This window comes from Poromitra crassiceps, assembly GCF_964638095.1.
Source record: "Poromitra crassiceps genome assembly, chromosome: 5".
Lineage (NCBI taxonomy): Eukaryota > Metazoa > Chordata > Actinopteri > Beryciformes > Melamphaidae > Poromitra > Poromitra crassiceps.
Genome location: NC_139642.1, coordinates 63549939 through 63563855, shown reverse-complemented (window position 1 = coordinate 63563855; position 13917 = coordinate 63549939). Strand labels below are relative to the sequence as shown.

Here is a 13917-nt window from a genome sequence, read left to right as displayed (position 1 = left end):
GCACCTCCACCAGTAGCCTAACTGTAACACCATCACTCCCAATTATAGCTACTCATTTTGATGAAAAGGATATATACTGGTAATCAAAGTTTATTATACCAACATTTATATTTTTCATATTCAATAAAAACACAGATTTGGGTGGTCTAACCTAGTTGGTTAGTTAGTGGAATATTGAAGTCCAAAAACGTCCGCCTTGCAAAAAAATAAAATAATAATTGTAGGGACACGTCCCTAGCGTCCCTACCCAAACCTACGCCCATGGGCAGTAGTATACTGTGACTTAGCGATGACGTGCCTATTCAAACCAAGGAGGCAGGTGTCAGCATGACATCCTAAGTGTCTTGCAGGTCTTCAGCATCATCAGATTCTCTTTATACCACAAAAAACGGACGGTATTAGTGTTAAAATGAATGCAAAGAAAATTACCACCTATAAAAGGCCACTCGATCTCAAACTCCCCTGCTGGATTTCAGTCCCCTGCTCAAATCCTGTCTGTCTTTTGCCACCTTGTCTAAATAATAAACAGTGTTCAATCCGATATTAGTGTTTGGAATCCTGGGCAGAAAATAGTGTTCATTGGATCTGTTATTACTGCTGGCTTTGCATTGCCTGGCAAACACAAGGAGGCCTTACTTGAGCCTGGTTTATGACTGCAACAAGGCTACCAGAACATTGACAAGAGTTCCATCTAGTGGCTGGAGTATATTACTGCCTCATTCAGACCATTCATTTCTTCACTGGAAAATGTTTTCCAAAGAAAATGTGTTGAGAGGAGATGGACACGCTGGACTAACTTCCAGTGTTGTTGCTACGCAGCGCTGGCGGTACGATCCTATGGGTTACGCCCACTAACGCCAAACTCAAATCAAAAACATCTTTACTCTGTTGTCTTGCTTGTCACTACAGTAAGTGCGCCCGACTGCTATAACATGACTTTAGAATCGGTGGGGTCTTTTGTAATATTCGGGCTAAAAACAGAAGCTCACACCACGTCCGTGTCATTGATATACTTGTTTATTTACAGAATTCACGTTTGCACTCCTTGTTTTGACTCGCGGGGGTTACCCCCGGCTCCTTGTTTTGACCCGTGGGGGTTACCCCCAGTTCCGGGTTCCTTCCTGCCCCCCTTGCTCACGTGACGTCAGCGAAACCTTAACAATTTGTGCCTCTATTCTGACACCAGAGGTTCTCAAACATTTTCACACTCCCCTGGTAACCCCTGGGGGGGGTGACCCCGGTGACCCTGGGGCTGTAACCCCGGTGCCCTGGCTACATTCCCACACAGGCCTTCCTTCCATCATGGCCACCTAAAAATGCTAATTTTAATTTATTTATCCTGGTTGCTGCTCCACCCTCTGCCGATCTGGGGAGAGCTGAAACTGGCTCCATGCTTCCTCCGAGACACGGGCAGTTAGCCAGCCGCTTCTTTTCACCTGACAGAGGAAGCTTCACCGGTAGGACATAGCACGTGGGAGGATCACGCAATTCCAACGAGTTCCCCTCCCTCTGAACAGGCGCCCCTAACGACCAGAGGAGGAACCACATCAGCAACCAGGATATTGCATGTTTTGGTGAGGGGTTCCTATATGAAGGAAACCCTCAGGGGCCACGGGGAGAACATGCAAACTCCACACAGAAAGGCCCTTTTGACGACCCCACCCGAGTGGTGACACTCGAGGACATGCGGACGGGCACGCATTCCTTCAGCGCTCACAATGTCCCAGGTGGGAATCGAACCTGGGACACCACCGTGCCACCCAATATCTGTTTTTCTATGTGTTTATGCATGTGTGTGTGTGGGGGGGGGGGGTGGTTTGCAGGTCCTTTCCACCAACATGATGTTCTCTTTACCCCCAGCACATTGTTTACGCCTATTTACTTGAAAACATTGTACTTGCTGATTTCCAGTACTTCGCTCGGTCGGTGGTATTGAAACGCGTATCAGTTTGTATGTCGACAATGTAATATTATACCTACAAAATTCAGAAAAATCGATCCCCCCTCTCCTAGAACTACCGTAGTCATCTCCAAAGAGTGGCTTTATGCCTCTCTCTGATGTCTTCACTCCCGGCTTTCTGGAAAATCTCCCATTCATATTGGCAAAGGACCGCCTATCTTGGCTTGACCATACCCAGAGATCCGAAACTAATATTTGAGTTGAATTTTGGTGATTTTGTTTTAAGACTTAAACAGTGTATAGAAAACTTGAAAATCCTGCCCCTGTCCATGAATGGTCGCATAAACTCAATTAAGATGGTTTCACTTTCCAGGTTCCTCTATCTGTGTCAAAACCTCCCCATCTTTCTTACATCGGCTTAAAAAAAACTGGACTCCATAATTCTGTCTTACATCTGGAACCATAGAATTTCAAAAATTAATTTGCAAAAAACTAAGTCTGAAGGAGGGCTGGCCTTACCAGCGTTTAGGCACTACTACTGGGCTGCTAATGTTAGGGCTCTAATGTTTTGGCTTTAAGGGACCCCTGGCAATCTAACTCCCGTGGCTCCCCTGTGGCTGAAAATGGAGGCCAGCTCTACTGGGAACTCTTCACTGCCAGCCATGCTATTTGCTAAGTTAGAGAACCCTGGGACCTTAGGAAATGTAAAATTAAGTTTTGTTTTGTCAGAATTCTAAACCAAAGTGTTCTGAGTCTACCAGATGTTTCTGTCCATACCCAATTTGTTTCAATCACTCTTTTCTGCCTCCATGGTCAGACAGAAACTACCATGCCTGGAATGAGAAGGGGCTAGTTTCCATTAAAGACCTATACATAGATGGTCATTTTGCATCCTTTGATCTTCTGAAGAGGAAGTTTGAGTTGCCTGGCATGAACTGGCTCAGATACCTGCAAATCAGACATTATGTTGGATCCAGGATTCATACCTTTGAAGTGCTCCCAAATGAACATGCTTTCTTCTTTGTATTGCTAAGCCCTCTAATTTCTAGATGTGTATGTTTGTTTGATAACTGAGAGGATCAGAGAAGCGTGGCATTGTCTTATCTGACATTATATGGAATAGGAGTCTGTCTGTGATACAACTCTGCTCAGTTAATAGTAGACACCAACTGATCCAATTTAAAGTCACTCATCGTCTTCACTATTCTAACCAATCAATTTTTTTTGTTTCTTGAATTTTATATTGTAATTTCAGACCCCAGGAAGAATAATCGCTGCTTGAGGCAGTGGTTAATGGGGATCTTAAATAAATAAATAAATAAATAACCATCATTTGCACAAGATTTACCCGTCTGTCTCACCGCTGTGTGACAGGTGTCATGTATCCGAGGGCACTCTGTCTTACGCTTTCTGGTTCTGCCCTTCACTGACCGGATTCTGGGCCAAATGTTTTGACTAGTACTCTTAGGCCTTGGCCACACTGACTGATCAGTGTGGCCAAGGCCTAAGGCTACAAAATAACCCTTCAGCCGGAGGCAGAACTCGCCATCTTTGGCTGCTCGGAATCCTCTCTGGACTTCCCTACAGCTGTGCAACAGTCTCTGACACTGTGGTTGGCGGACATGATCTCTGTTATATGGATGGAGAGACCATCAGGTTCCTGAGGACCAACTCACTTAAGAGATTTCTAGTTGTTTGGGATCCGTTTCTGGCCTACCTTGACGAGGTCCGTGGCGACGGGTGATTCGCCCGGCTGGTCTCCCATAGACCCCTTGTGCAGGATTCCATGCATCATTTTTATTTTATTTTATTTTTTACAAGCACCTTCACTGTGTGTGTGTGTGTGTGTGTGTGTGTGTTGTTCTGAGTTTGTTTTTGTGTGTTGGTGTTATAAAAAAGGGAGAAAAGATAACTGTACATTCTAAGCCGCATACTATCAATGTTGTTGTAAAAAAATATGTACCAATGCGGACTGTACTCTGCCTTGCAATAAAATAAAAATAAAAGAGACAAGACAGAGCAGACAGGACAAAGAGGGGATTCCTCCTCAAGCCATCAGAAATAAATATCTGTAATTCATATGAACTCAGAATGACACGGGAAGCTACAGATGAGACTGACTAACCAGTAATCAATTCACTTACAGTATGTATTGATGACTTGTATGTTGAAGGGCATAGTACAGAGCTTGTGCAGATCAGTAGATGTAGATATCTGTTGATCTGTAACATCAATAGATATCTAGCATTACATTATTTAATTATTTTTTACATTTGGAAAGTACAATGTTTATTGCCTACAATATTTTGGTCTTGAATAGGACTGGTCTCTATCCCCTCTCTCATCTATCAAACTGTGCGTAGAATCCCGACTAAGCATTAACTAAAAGAACGATTAACCTATGCATTGACTGCGGCATAATTGCCTGCAGCAGATTGTGGGTGCTTGTGCTATAAGCAACGGTCAAAATTGACTTAAGTTATTATCCTAAGTTGTCTTGTTTACTTTATAACCGGTGTGTATTTTTTTCATCATTTTTGCGTGGGATACTTTTTTTTACTTTATTTATTTTACGTGGAATACCTTTTGTAAGATGACACTAGATTGTGAAACACAGATTGGATTGAGTAGACAGTCACTGGACAAGTCAGTAATAGTCATAGTAGGGATTCTAGGCACATATTGATAGGTGAGACCCCTGGTTCTTGATTTGGACTATAGGTGCTCTAGTCTTGCCTGCAGCCATGCCTCGAGATCATCCCTCTATTCAGCTCTAGCTTCACTGTGGTTATGTTCTTGGCATAAAATCAACCTAGAGGAATGCACTGAATGTACATGAAGAAAATGTTCCAACACGGGCATAGACTGAACAAATTACACCTCCGTATGAACCTATAAGAAGTGAATAGCCCCATCAATCATCAATACTTGAGTGATCAGTTAGCAGTCAGGGCATGTTTCACTTGTTTGGAGCTGCTGTGTGTGTTAACAGGGCACCTGTGGGGGGGGTCTTTTGGTTCCTGCTGTTTGGGTCTTTGTATCTGACAGTTCTGTGTTGGCTCTCCCTGGCCCACACCTGTCTCATCATGCTCGTTTGGTTTGAGCCAGACTGACGCTGCAAAGCCACCATCCTAGTCGCTTTCCTTTGCTTAGCGGCTAGCTCTGGAAACTGCTGGGAGTACAGCATATCTGTGTACTGCAGTTCTGGAGTTATGAGATTCTGACATTTTGTTTTGGTTGATCCCTCTAGGCCCGGGTTTAAGTTATATCCTTGGATGACAGCTGCTCCATATTGGAACGGCTTCAGCCCAGCATCTTTGATTTGGGAAGGGTCTACTGCCCCGCCCTCTTTCAGGCAGGTCTTTGCTAGCTGGGCTCGGAGTTCTTTCAGCCGAGACACTTGGCGCCTCATTTCCTCCTGCCCCACCAGAGTGTCCACTTTCTGCCAGAAGGTGGCGTTAAAGTGCAGGTACAGCCTCCAGTCTAACGCGTTCCAAGCCTTGATCTTGTCTGCGGTGTTTGGCAGGAGTGGGTGACGAGTGCGTTCACTGCGACTGTTGAGCTTAAAGGAAACCACGTCCTCCAGGGACCAGCAGAGGGCGTGCTTGAGCAAGACCATAGACTCGTCAAAGTATTCAGAGATGAGAATGAGCTGGAAGTCCTGTTCAATGGCTGCGACAGCTGTGCTGGCTCTCGCCTCCAGGTCTTCAGCATGGAGCGAAACGTTGTTGTCGAAGCCAAAGTCGAAGGCCAGGATGTTGTGAGCGTAGTGGTTGTTGGTCAGCGATGAGTTGTAGCCTCGCCAGCCGTTATCGAGGAAGTCGTCCAGGCTGCGAGCCTTGGCGAAGGCTGGGATGCTTTTATAGTAGATGAAGATAGACTCCATCATGGCCACAGGATGCCTCAGGATGGAGAAATAGAAGGTGTCCGCAGGCATCACTCTGGCCACCTGGGACACAACAAAGGAAGAAATTATGTTTAGGAGAAAATACCAAGTTCTACCTCACTGTGACTGAACTTCTGAAAGGTTTTAGCTCATGTAACTGCTGTTTTTTTGTTTTGATTTTTATCCCATTTTTATCCCCCATTAATGCTAATTTTAATTTGTTTATCCTGGTTGCTACTCCACCCTCTGCCGATCTGGGGAGAGCCGAAACTGGCTCCATGCTTCCTCCGAGACATGGGCAGTTGCCAGCCGCTTCTTTTCACCTGACAGGGGAAGCTTCACCGGTAGGACATAGCACGTGGGAGGATCACGCTATTCAAACCAGTTCCCCTCCCTCTGAACAGGCGCCCCTAACGACCAGAGGAGGAACCACTTCAGTGACCAGGATATTGCATGTTTTGGTGAAGGGGTTCCTATATGAAGGAAACCCCCAGGGGGCACGGGGAGAACATGCAAACTCCACACAGAAAGGCCCTTTTGACGACCCCACCCGGGCGGTGGGCACTCGAGGACATGCGGACGGGCACGCATTCCTTCAGTGTTCACAGCGTCCCAGGTGGGAATTGAACCCAGGACCTTCTAGCTGTGAGGTGACAGCACTTAACCACTGCACCACCGTACCCCCGGATGTAACTGCTGTTCAACATGTTACTTTAGAACAGGGTAGTCAAACTCATTTTAGTTCACGGGTCACATGGGACCCAATTTGGGCCAGACAACGAAAATGAATGCATCATAAACACACCTCAAAATATTCCAGTTTATTTCAGTGTAAAGAATTAGGCCTACAGGTACAATTTAAGAACGCGGTTTCGCACAAGGTTATCTCAGCTACCATACGCCTATCATATCAAATCTACTGTCTGTAACTGCATTAAAATTTATGGCAATATATATTATATATTCAAGGGTAATGACAATATTTGACCATTTAGTGATGAATACCGAAAACAGGAATAGGCTACTTAATTTGCAACATGCTCCTGAAACCTGGCACCTCTTAGCCTTCACAACAATGCGTGTCAAATCCTGAGCTTGAAAAATTGCATTGAAGAACTTCTCAGTGCAATTTTCACACTTGTCCTGTGGGCCTGATTGGACCCTTCAGTGGGCCGGTTCTGGCCACTATGTTTGACACCCCTATTTTAGAGGTTAAGGGAATTATGAAATCATGTGAAATGGGTCAACAATTAGTAGAAGTTTTACAGTGCCATATTGTAAACAATTATGAAATAGCAATAACCAAAAGGAGAAAGAAGATGTAGCTTAGCTGTGTTACAGATAGATAAGGTATGCAGTTCTAAACAGGCAAGGCAACCGTTAAACCAAACCATTTGAGTCATTTTTTTAAATGAAGCTCACCTCAGGTTTTCTAAACCTCATGTGGTTGCACATGATGAAGCTCACCTCAGGTTTTCTAAACCTCATGTGGTTGCACATGGCTCACCTCAGGTTTTCTAAACCTCATGTGGTTGCACATAATGAAGCTCACCTCAGGTTTTCTAAACCTCATGTGGTTGCACATAATGAAGCTCACCTCAGGTTTTCTAAACCTCATGTGGTTGCACATGATGAAGCTCACCTCAGGTTTTCTAAACCTCATGTGGTTGCACATGGCTCACCTCAGGTTTTCTAAACCTCATGTGGTTGCACATAATGAAGCTCACCTCAGGTTTTCTAAACCTCATGTGGTTGCACATGATGAAGCTCACCTCAGGTTTTCTAAACCTCATGTGGTTGCACATGAGGTGGAACTGCCTCACGCTCCTGCTGCTGACGCCCTCCACAAAGTGGGCAGCGAAGAAGAAGGGGTAAAACAGCTGGCTGTGTTTGTTCAGTGGGAGGGCAAAGGTCAGGTTCCTGCTGTCGCCATAGCGATACAGGATGTTGAGGATGGTGCTGCTGGCTGTTTTGTGTGTCTTCAGGAACACGATGTGGTTCTTTGGCTGGCAGCCATCACTGTCACCCAGGCTGTTCAGGTCAACCCTGGAGGAGCTGGATGGAGTGGGGGTGTTCAGGATCCTCTGGCCAATGGCTGAAGTCACATCTTTACCGTGGAAGTGTGGGATGGTATGTCTCCTGCCATCCGAGCTGCTGTGAGATGGCACCCCCTTTTGCAGGACCAAAGAACCAGGAAGTGCTAGGCTGGGCTTGTTTCTTAGTGTTGGCTCTTTGGGTAGAACTAGCTTTCCAGGTGAAACATGTCTTGCCTCTATATGAGAACCTATGAGCTTGCTGGGTTTATGGACATGTCTGGACAGGATCTGATCTGAGGGCTTCAGATGTTCCTCAGATCTCTCCCCTCTTCTCCCCACATGGTTTTGATGAGGATGTTCTGCAGTCCCTTCCTTGTCCACTAGAGGCTGAGCGGGCAGGTGTTCCCACACATTCTGCAGAGGCAGCAGTGGATGCTGGTCTTCAGCAGTCGACCTCAGATTCATGAGTCCTGTCAGTTTGTCATTCCTGGGAGGAGACAGCAAGTTACACAAACACACGCGCGCGCGCACACACACACACACACACAGTCAACATGATACGTCACATAATGTAGCCTATATTACTAAATAAGTTCAATGGGACAATACATTTATCTGGAGTTATTATAAAACTTGAAACAAATTTTACAAATTTCAATGGTACACCAGTTACACTGATGAGTTGAAATGTATGAAAAATAAATAAATAAATACATATTAAAAAGTGGGGTGCTTCCTTCTCTCTGGAAGGTGAAAAAGTTAAATTGATTAGAATTCAAAGATGCCATATTTTCAGAGTTGAGTTCATAACTCAGAAAGTACAAAATCACGATGGCGCAGTATAGTGTTCCTGCCTCGCACTCTCGCCTCACAGCAAGAAGGTCCTGGGTTCGATTCCCGCCTAGGAGGCTGTTGACATTGTGGGTATCTCTCTCCATGCCTTCTGTGCCTGGTGCCCAGGTGGGCTATCTCATTCAAAGGGCCTTTCTGTTCTGTGTGGAGCATGTGTGCGAGTGAACCAGGAAAATACATTTTTAAAAGGATGTGGGCTATTTTGTAGCTTTAGTTGCATTTCTCTCTTTTGTTTTGTTTTGTTTTGTTTCCGTTTGATATCTGCAATTTTACCGTTTCATGCTGATCACGTTCACTCGTATGGAGCGTGTTGAAACATTCATGCTGACTGCTGACTGAGGCCCACAAACTAACCAGAGGATTCTTATTGTGAAGAACAGATATAGAGCCGTGACTGAGAGAGAAGAAAATAAATAAGATGTGGAGAGGACGCTGGCGCGCTTGGTTGCCGATTCTCCCTCCAAAAGTTTGAATTTGTTTGTTAGTTTTCTCTGCAATCGTTTTGACTTGTTTTGATTTGATTCAGACATAGGCTACTGTAATGAAGTTACTACCTCTTGATCTGCCTTAACAATCGGTTGCCCCTCCATCTCACTCCATCTGGCTAACGTTAACGTTACAACATCACTGCCCGGGCACTCACCTGTGTCTGCCCGGGCACTCACCTGTGTCTGCCCGGGCACTCACCTGTGTCTGCCCGGGCACTCACCTGTGTCTGCCCGGGCACTCACCTGTGTCTGCCCGGGCACTCACCTGTGAAAGCATGTGTATACTTTTATGTTTTTAAGGTGGACCCCAGGAAGAGTAGATGTTACCTTGGTAACAACTAACGGGGATCCAAATAAATAAACAAATAAACACTATTCATGTTTATTTCAACAAACCATTCGTACATTTTATGCAACCTGTGGACATTCATGTTTACTGGCGAGATTGCTATAGTAGTTTTACAAGTTATATCTGAAGATTTCAAACTGTTTGGGCATGTAACGTTACGTTAACGTTTAGTGCATCATACGCTATTCAGAGCTTTTGAGATGGCTTTTAACTACCGAAGGTGGACATAAATTGGATGTTGTTGAATATAGATTTATTTGAACAATCATTTTCTACATTATGCCATGTTAAATAAGCAGAATTTAAACTATTTAGAGAATTTAGTGGCGTTGTTACTGCAGGCAATCAGCATCTCCAGCTCAGACAAGCATGCTGGGTTTAGTCAAATCAGATCGCGGCTCATTTGCAAATAACCTCTCGGAGCCAATCGAGGATTCTGCTTTTCCACATACCCCCAGGTTGGTCCCGCCTACACATTAGTTATGGCTGTATACTAGTCGTGTGTGTGTGTGTGTGTGTGTGTGTGTGTGTGTGTGTGTGTGTGTGTGTGTGTGTGTGTGTGTGTGTGTGTGTGTGTGTGTGTGTGTGTGTGTGTGTGTGTGTGTGTGTGTGTGTGTGTGTGTGTGTGTGTGTACCTGGCCTGGCGGACGACTCCCAGGATCTGAATGGCGACGCAGACGACAGTGAGAAGCATGAGCAGCATCCACAGAGAGCGACGCTGGTTGCACAGCACTCTCCTCACACACCTGCAGGGGGCGCACAACATGCACACACTGATGACAGCTACACTGAGAGCAGAACATGGGTCAGATATTGGTCCATGTTGGCCCTTTTATGAAAGACTGGCGTGTGTGGTTGTTGTGCAGGTTAGTTGGTATAGAAGAGAAAAATAAAATGGAATAAATGCACCTTGAATTTGGATGATGTTTATAACAACTATAATCACCACGCACGCTCGATTCCTAGGCTCGCCTGCTGCTCGGGCTCGCCGAGCTGGCCCTGCAGGTCGCATTCGCAGCTCGGCCGCTGCTCAGCCTTGCCCGCAGCTCGGCTGCTGTGTGGCCTTGCCTGACCTCTTGGCGCGTGCACAATGTCTCCCTCTCTCTCTCCCTCAGTCTCTCTCCCATCTCTCTCTCCCTCCCTCTCCCCCTCTCTCTCTCCTCTCTCTCCCTCTCCCCCATCTCTTTCTCCTCCTCTCTCCTTCTCCTCTCTCTCCCTCAGTCTCTCTCTCCTTGCCCGCAGCTCAGCTGCTGTGTGGCCTTGCCTGCCCTATTGGCGTGCCCAATGTCTCCCTCTCTCTCTCCTCCTCTCCCTCTCCCCAGTCTCTCTCCCCCTCTTTCTCTCTCCTCTCCCTCAGTCTCCCTCAGTGACTTTGTGTGTTTGTGAGTGAATTTATGACATCACTGATGATGTCATCAGTGGGATTTATGACATCACTGATTAATTTATGACATCACTGATGATGTCATTAGTGGGACAGACAGAGAAACAAACAGACAGACAGAGCCCTAGCTCCCATTTACAGTATGATGATGATGTGTTGGGGTCCAGTCAGGGTCTCCATGATGTCAAACCTAAGCATCTATATGGTTTATTAAGTAGTTCAGTTTCTGTTTTGATCTTTGTTTAATCTGCCACAGATCTGGATGTGGTCTGTCAGGGACATGTCAGGGACATGTCAGGGCCCTGACATGTCCCTGACAGGGCCCTGACATGTCCCTGACAGGGCCCTGTCAGGGACATGTCAGGGCCCTGACATGTCCCTGACATGTCCCTGACAGGGCCCTGACATGTCAGGGACATGACATGTCCATGACATGTCCCTGACATGTCAGGGCCCTGTCAGGGACATGTCAGGGACATGTCAAAGATCAGCTGGCAATTCAAGGTGGCTGCATTTGTATGATATGATTTTAGTGTCCCATAACCTACAATGTAGATGCTGTTTCAGAGGATTTCCTACTCTGACTAAAGAATACAATTCATGGGGGAATACTTATAGCGATGCACTTCTACATGTTGGGTTTGGTTCATGGGGGAATACTTATAGCGATGCACTTCTACATGTTGGGTTTGGTTCATGGGGGAATACTTATAGTGATGCACTTCTATCTGTTGGGTTTGGTGAAGGCTGTCCCTTTTTGGGGGCAAAGTTGTCTGGCAACGCAAAACTGAGAACATGACAGAGCCTTCTTTCAAACCATCCCAGTCTGCAGCCCGGTTTGAACAGTTTATTTCCTTGTCTTCCATCCAGTTAAATGACTTCAGCAGCTGAGGGTTTGCAGAGGGATTGGCTGTGTTCACCTCAAGCCACCATGGAAGCCAAAGCTCTGTAGCCGCTAGTTTGTCTTTTTATGGACAGATTAAAATATTTAAAGGTCCCATATTATGCTATTTTTAACTGTATAAAATATGTCTCATGGCTCTTTAAAACAAGGTTATGAGTTCTGCTGCAAAAAAATCCAGACTTCCCCTGGGACTTTTCTATGTACTCTGTCTCTCCCCTCATTAACTGGCTGGTGTGGCTTTATGGACCATTCATGTGTTTAGAGACTTCCATGAGGTTTATCACGCCCAAGTCATTTATAATCTAAGAAGCAAGGAAATCTTGCTTTACACTAGATAGACCTTTAACCCATTGATACCTGATGCAGCATTTGTGTGTGTATCCCTTTAAGATGGTGAACCGCGTTAACGCGGTTCGCGGTCTTAAAGGGATACACACACAAATGAGGGATATACACGCAAATGCTGCATCAGGTATCAATGGGTTAAAAGAAACCTATTCCAGTTAACCCTAGAGGCTGAAAATTAAAACTACAAATTGCACAAAAATATATTAGAACTATATAATTTTAAATCATCTTGCAACTGCCCCAAACTATGGTGTTGTAACCCCTCGGGATACGTCCAAAGTATGCACATGACATGTGCACCTATGTGCAGTGAATATGCCACTGTCTCTGACTTGTCTTATCACTCTACTGCCTTATTGCTTGTTGTGTCTCTTGTTGTTTTTGCACTCATATGCCCTGTTATATTTGTACTATGTTGTAAACGGAGTTCACAGCACAAGAATTTCACACGTGATACTTGTACTACGGAGTGACAATAAAAATCTTGAATCTTGAATCTTGATATCCTGACCCCCAGTCTGAGAACTGCTGCTGAAGTTCTGGAATCATCAGGATAACTACATGTACGTCAGTCACCAATGTATTGTTGAGAATAAACATAGATCCATTTGAGATCCACCCAAATTTCCCCAGGGGCACCATCCCGTTTGATCTTATCATACTATTGCTACGCTAGGTTAGCTGTGTTTCAATATCATGTAGCCCGTTAGTCCAATTTCATTAGCATTGCCAAATAAATTCCACCTTACAAAAAAATAAGTTCTGCAAGCATGTATGCAATTTCTTTTATGCAAAAAACCAGCTGCTAACTCAGTAATTGTTACTAAAATGTTCACAGGCATTTTCTTTTTGGGTCACATTACCACAAGTTGCTAAGCTAATGCCGGTCAATGCAAATGCAATTTCAATATCTCAAGTCACAAAATGACAAATTATCTTTCAAGCAAAAAACAAAAAACAGACGCACTTAGTGGTGAGTTAATTGTGTTTCCACAGGGGAATCAGATTACTATTACTAATTCAGGCTGAAGCAGCAGGAAAAAAGATCCTTCAACACGATCCAACACCTTGTCTCTTGATGCAGAAAACATCACGCATCGTGTAGCTCAGTACTCAACCTTACCTACTCAGGAGCCACACTGACAAAAAGCTTCTTTGCAAGAGCCAAAATCTATCTATATCTTCTATCTATCTATCTATCTATCTATCTATCTATCTATCTATCTATCTATATATCTTTTTCCCTCTCTTATACAACTAAGCTGTTCATAATGAATGTATCTGGACCCAGCCATCTAAATATTTTATATATATATATATATATATATAGGGCCAGCGTAGCGGGAATAGGAAGCGAGCATAGGAATCGAAATGTCTATGGAAAAAATGAATGGGGAAATTCCGGGTCAATGACATCACAAAAAAGTCATGACTATTGAGCTCTATAGCCTACCTACATCTTCCTTTAGGGAGTAAACTATTTGTTCCAAAGTTTGAATAAAATATTTAGATGGCTGCATGGGTCCAGATATATTCATTATGAACATGGGTCCAGATATATTCATTATGAACATGGGTCCAGATATATTCATTATGAACATGGGTCCAGATATATTCATTATGAACATGGGTCCAGATACATTCATTATGAACATGGGTCCAGATATATTCATTATGAACATGGGTCCAGATATATTCATTATGAACATGGGTCCAGATACATTCATTATGAACATGGGTCCAGATACATTCATTATGAACATGGGTCCA

The 13917-nt window shown here is 44.5% G+C and overlaps 1 protein-coding gene across 1 annotated transcript; it reads right to left on the bottom strand.

The window, feature by feature from the left end:
• Window positions 1–4641: 4641 nt before the first annotated feature.
• Window positions 4642–11093, bottom strand: LOC310776693 (galactose-3-O-sulfotransferase 2-like; the record flags this gene model as incomplete). The annotated part of the gene is made up of 4 exons (XM_083636850.1): window positions 4642–5849; window positions 7559–8309; window positions 10147–10257; window positions 11035–11093. The coding sequence occupies 4 exons, from the start codon at window positions 11091–11093 to the stop codon at window positions 4860–4862; spliced, it is 1911 nt and encodes a 636-aa protein (XP_083492976.1). The 3' UTR covers window positions 4642–4859.
• Window positions 11094–13917: the final 2824 nt, after the last annotated feature.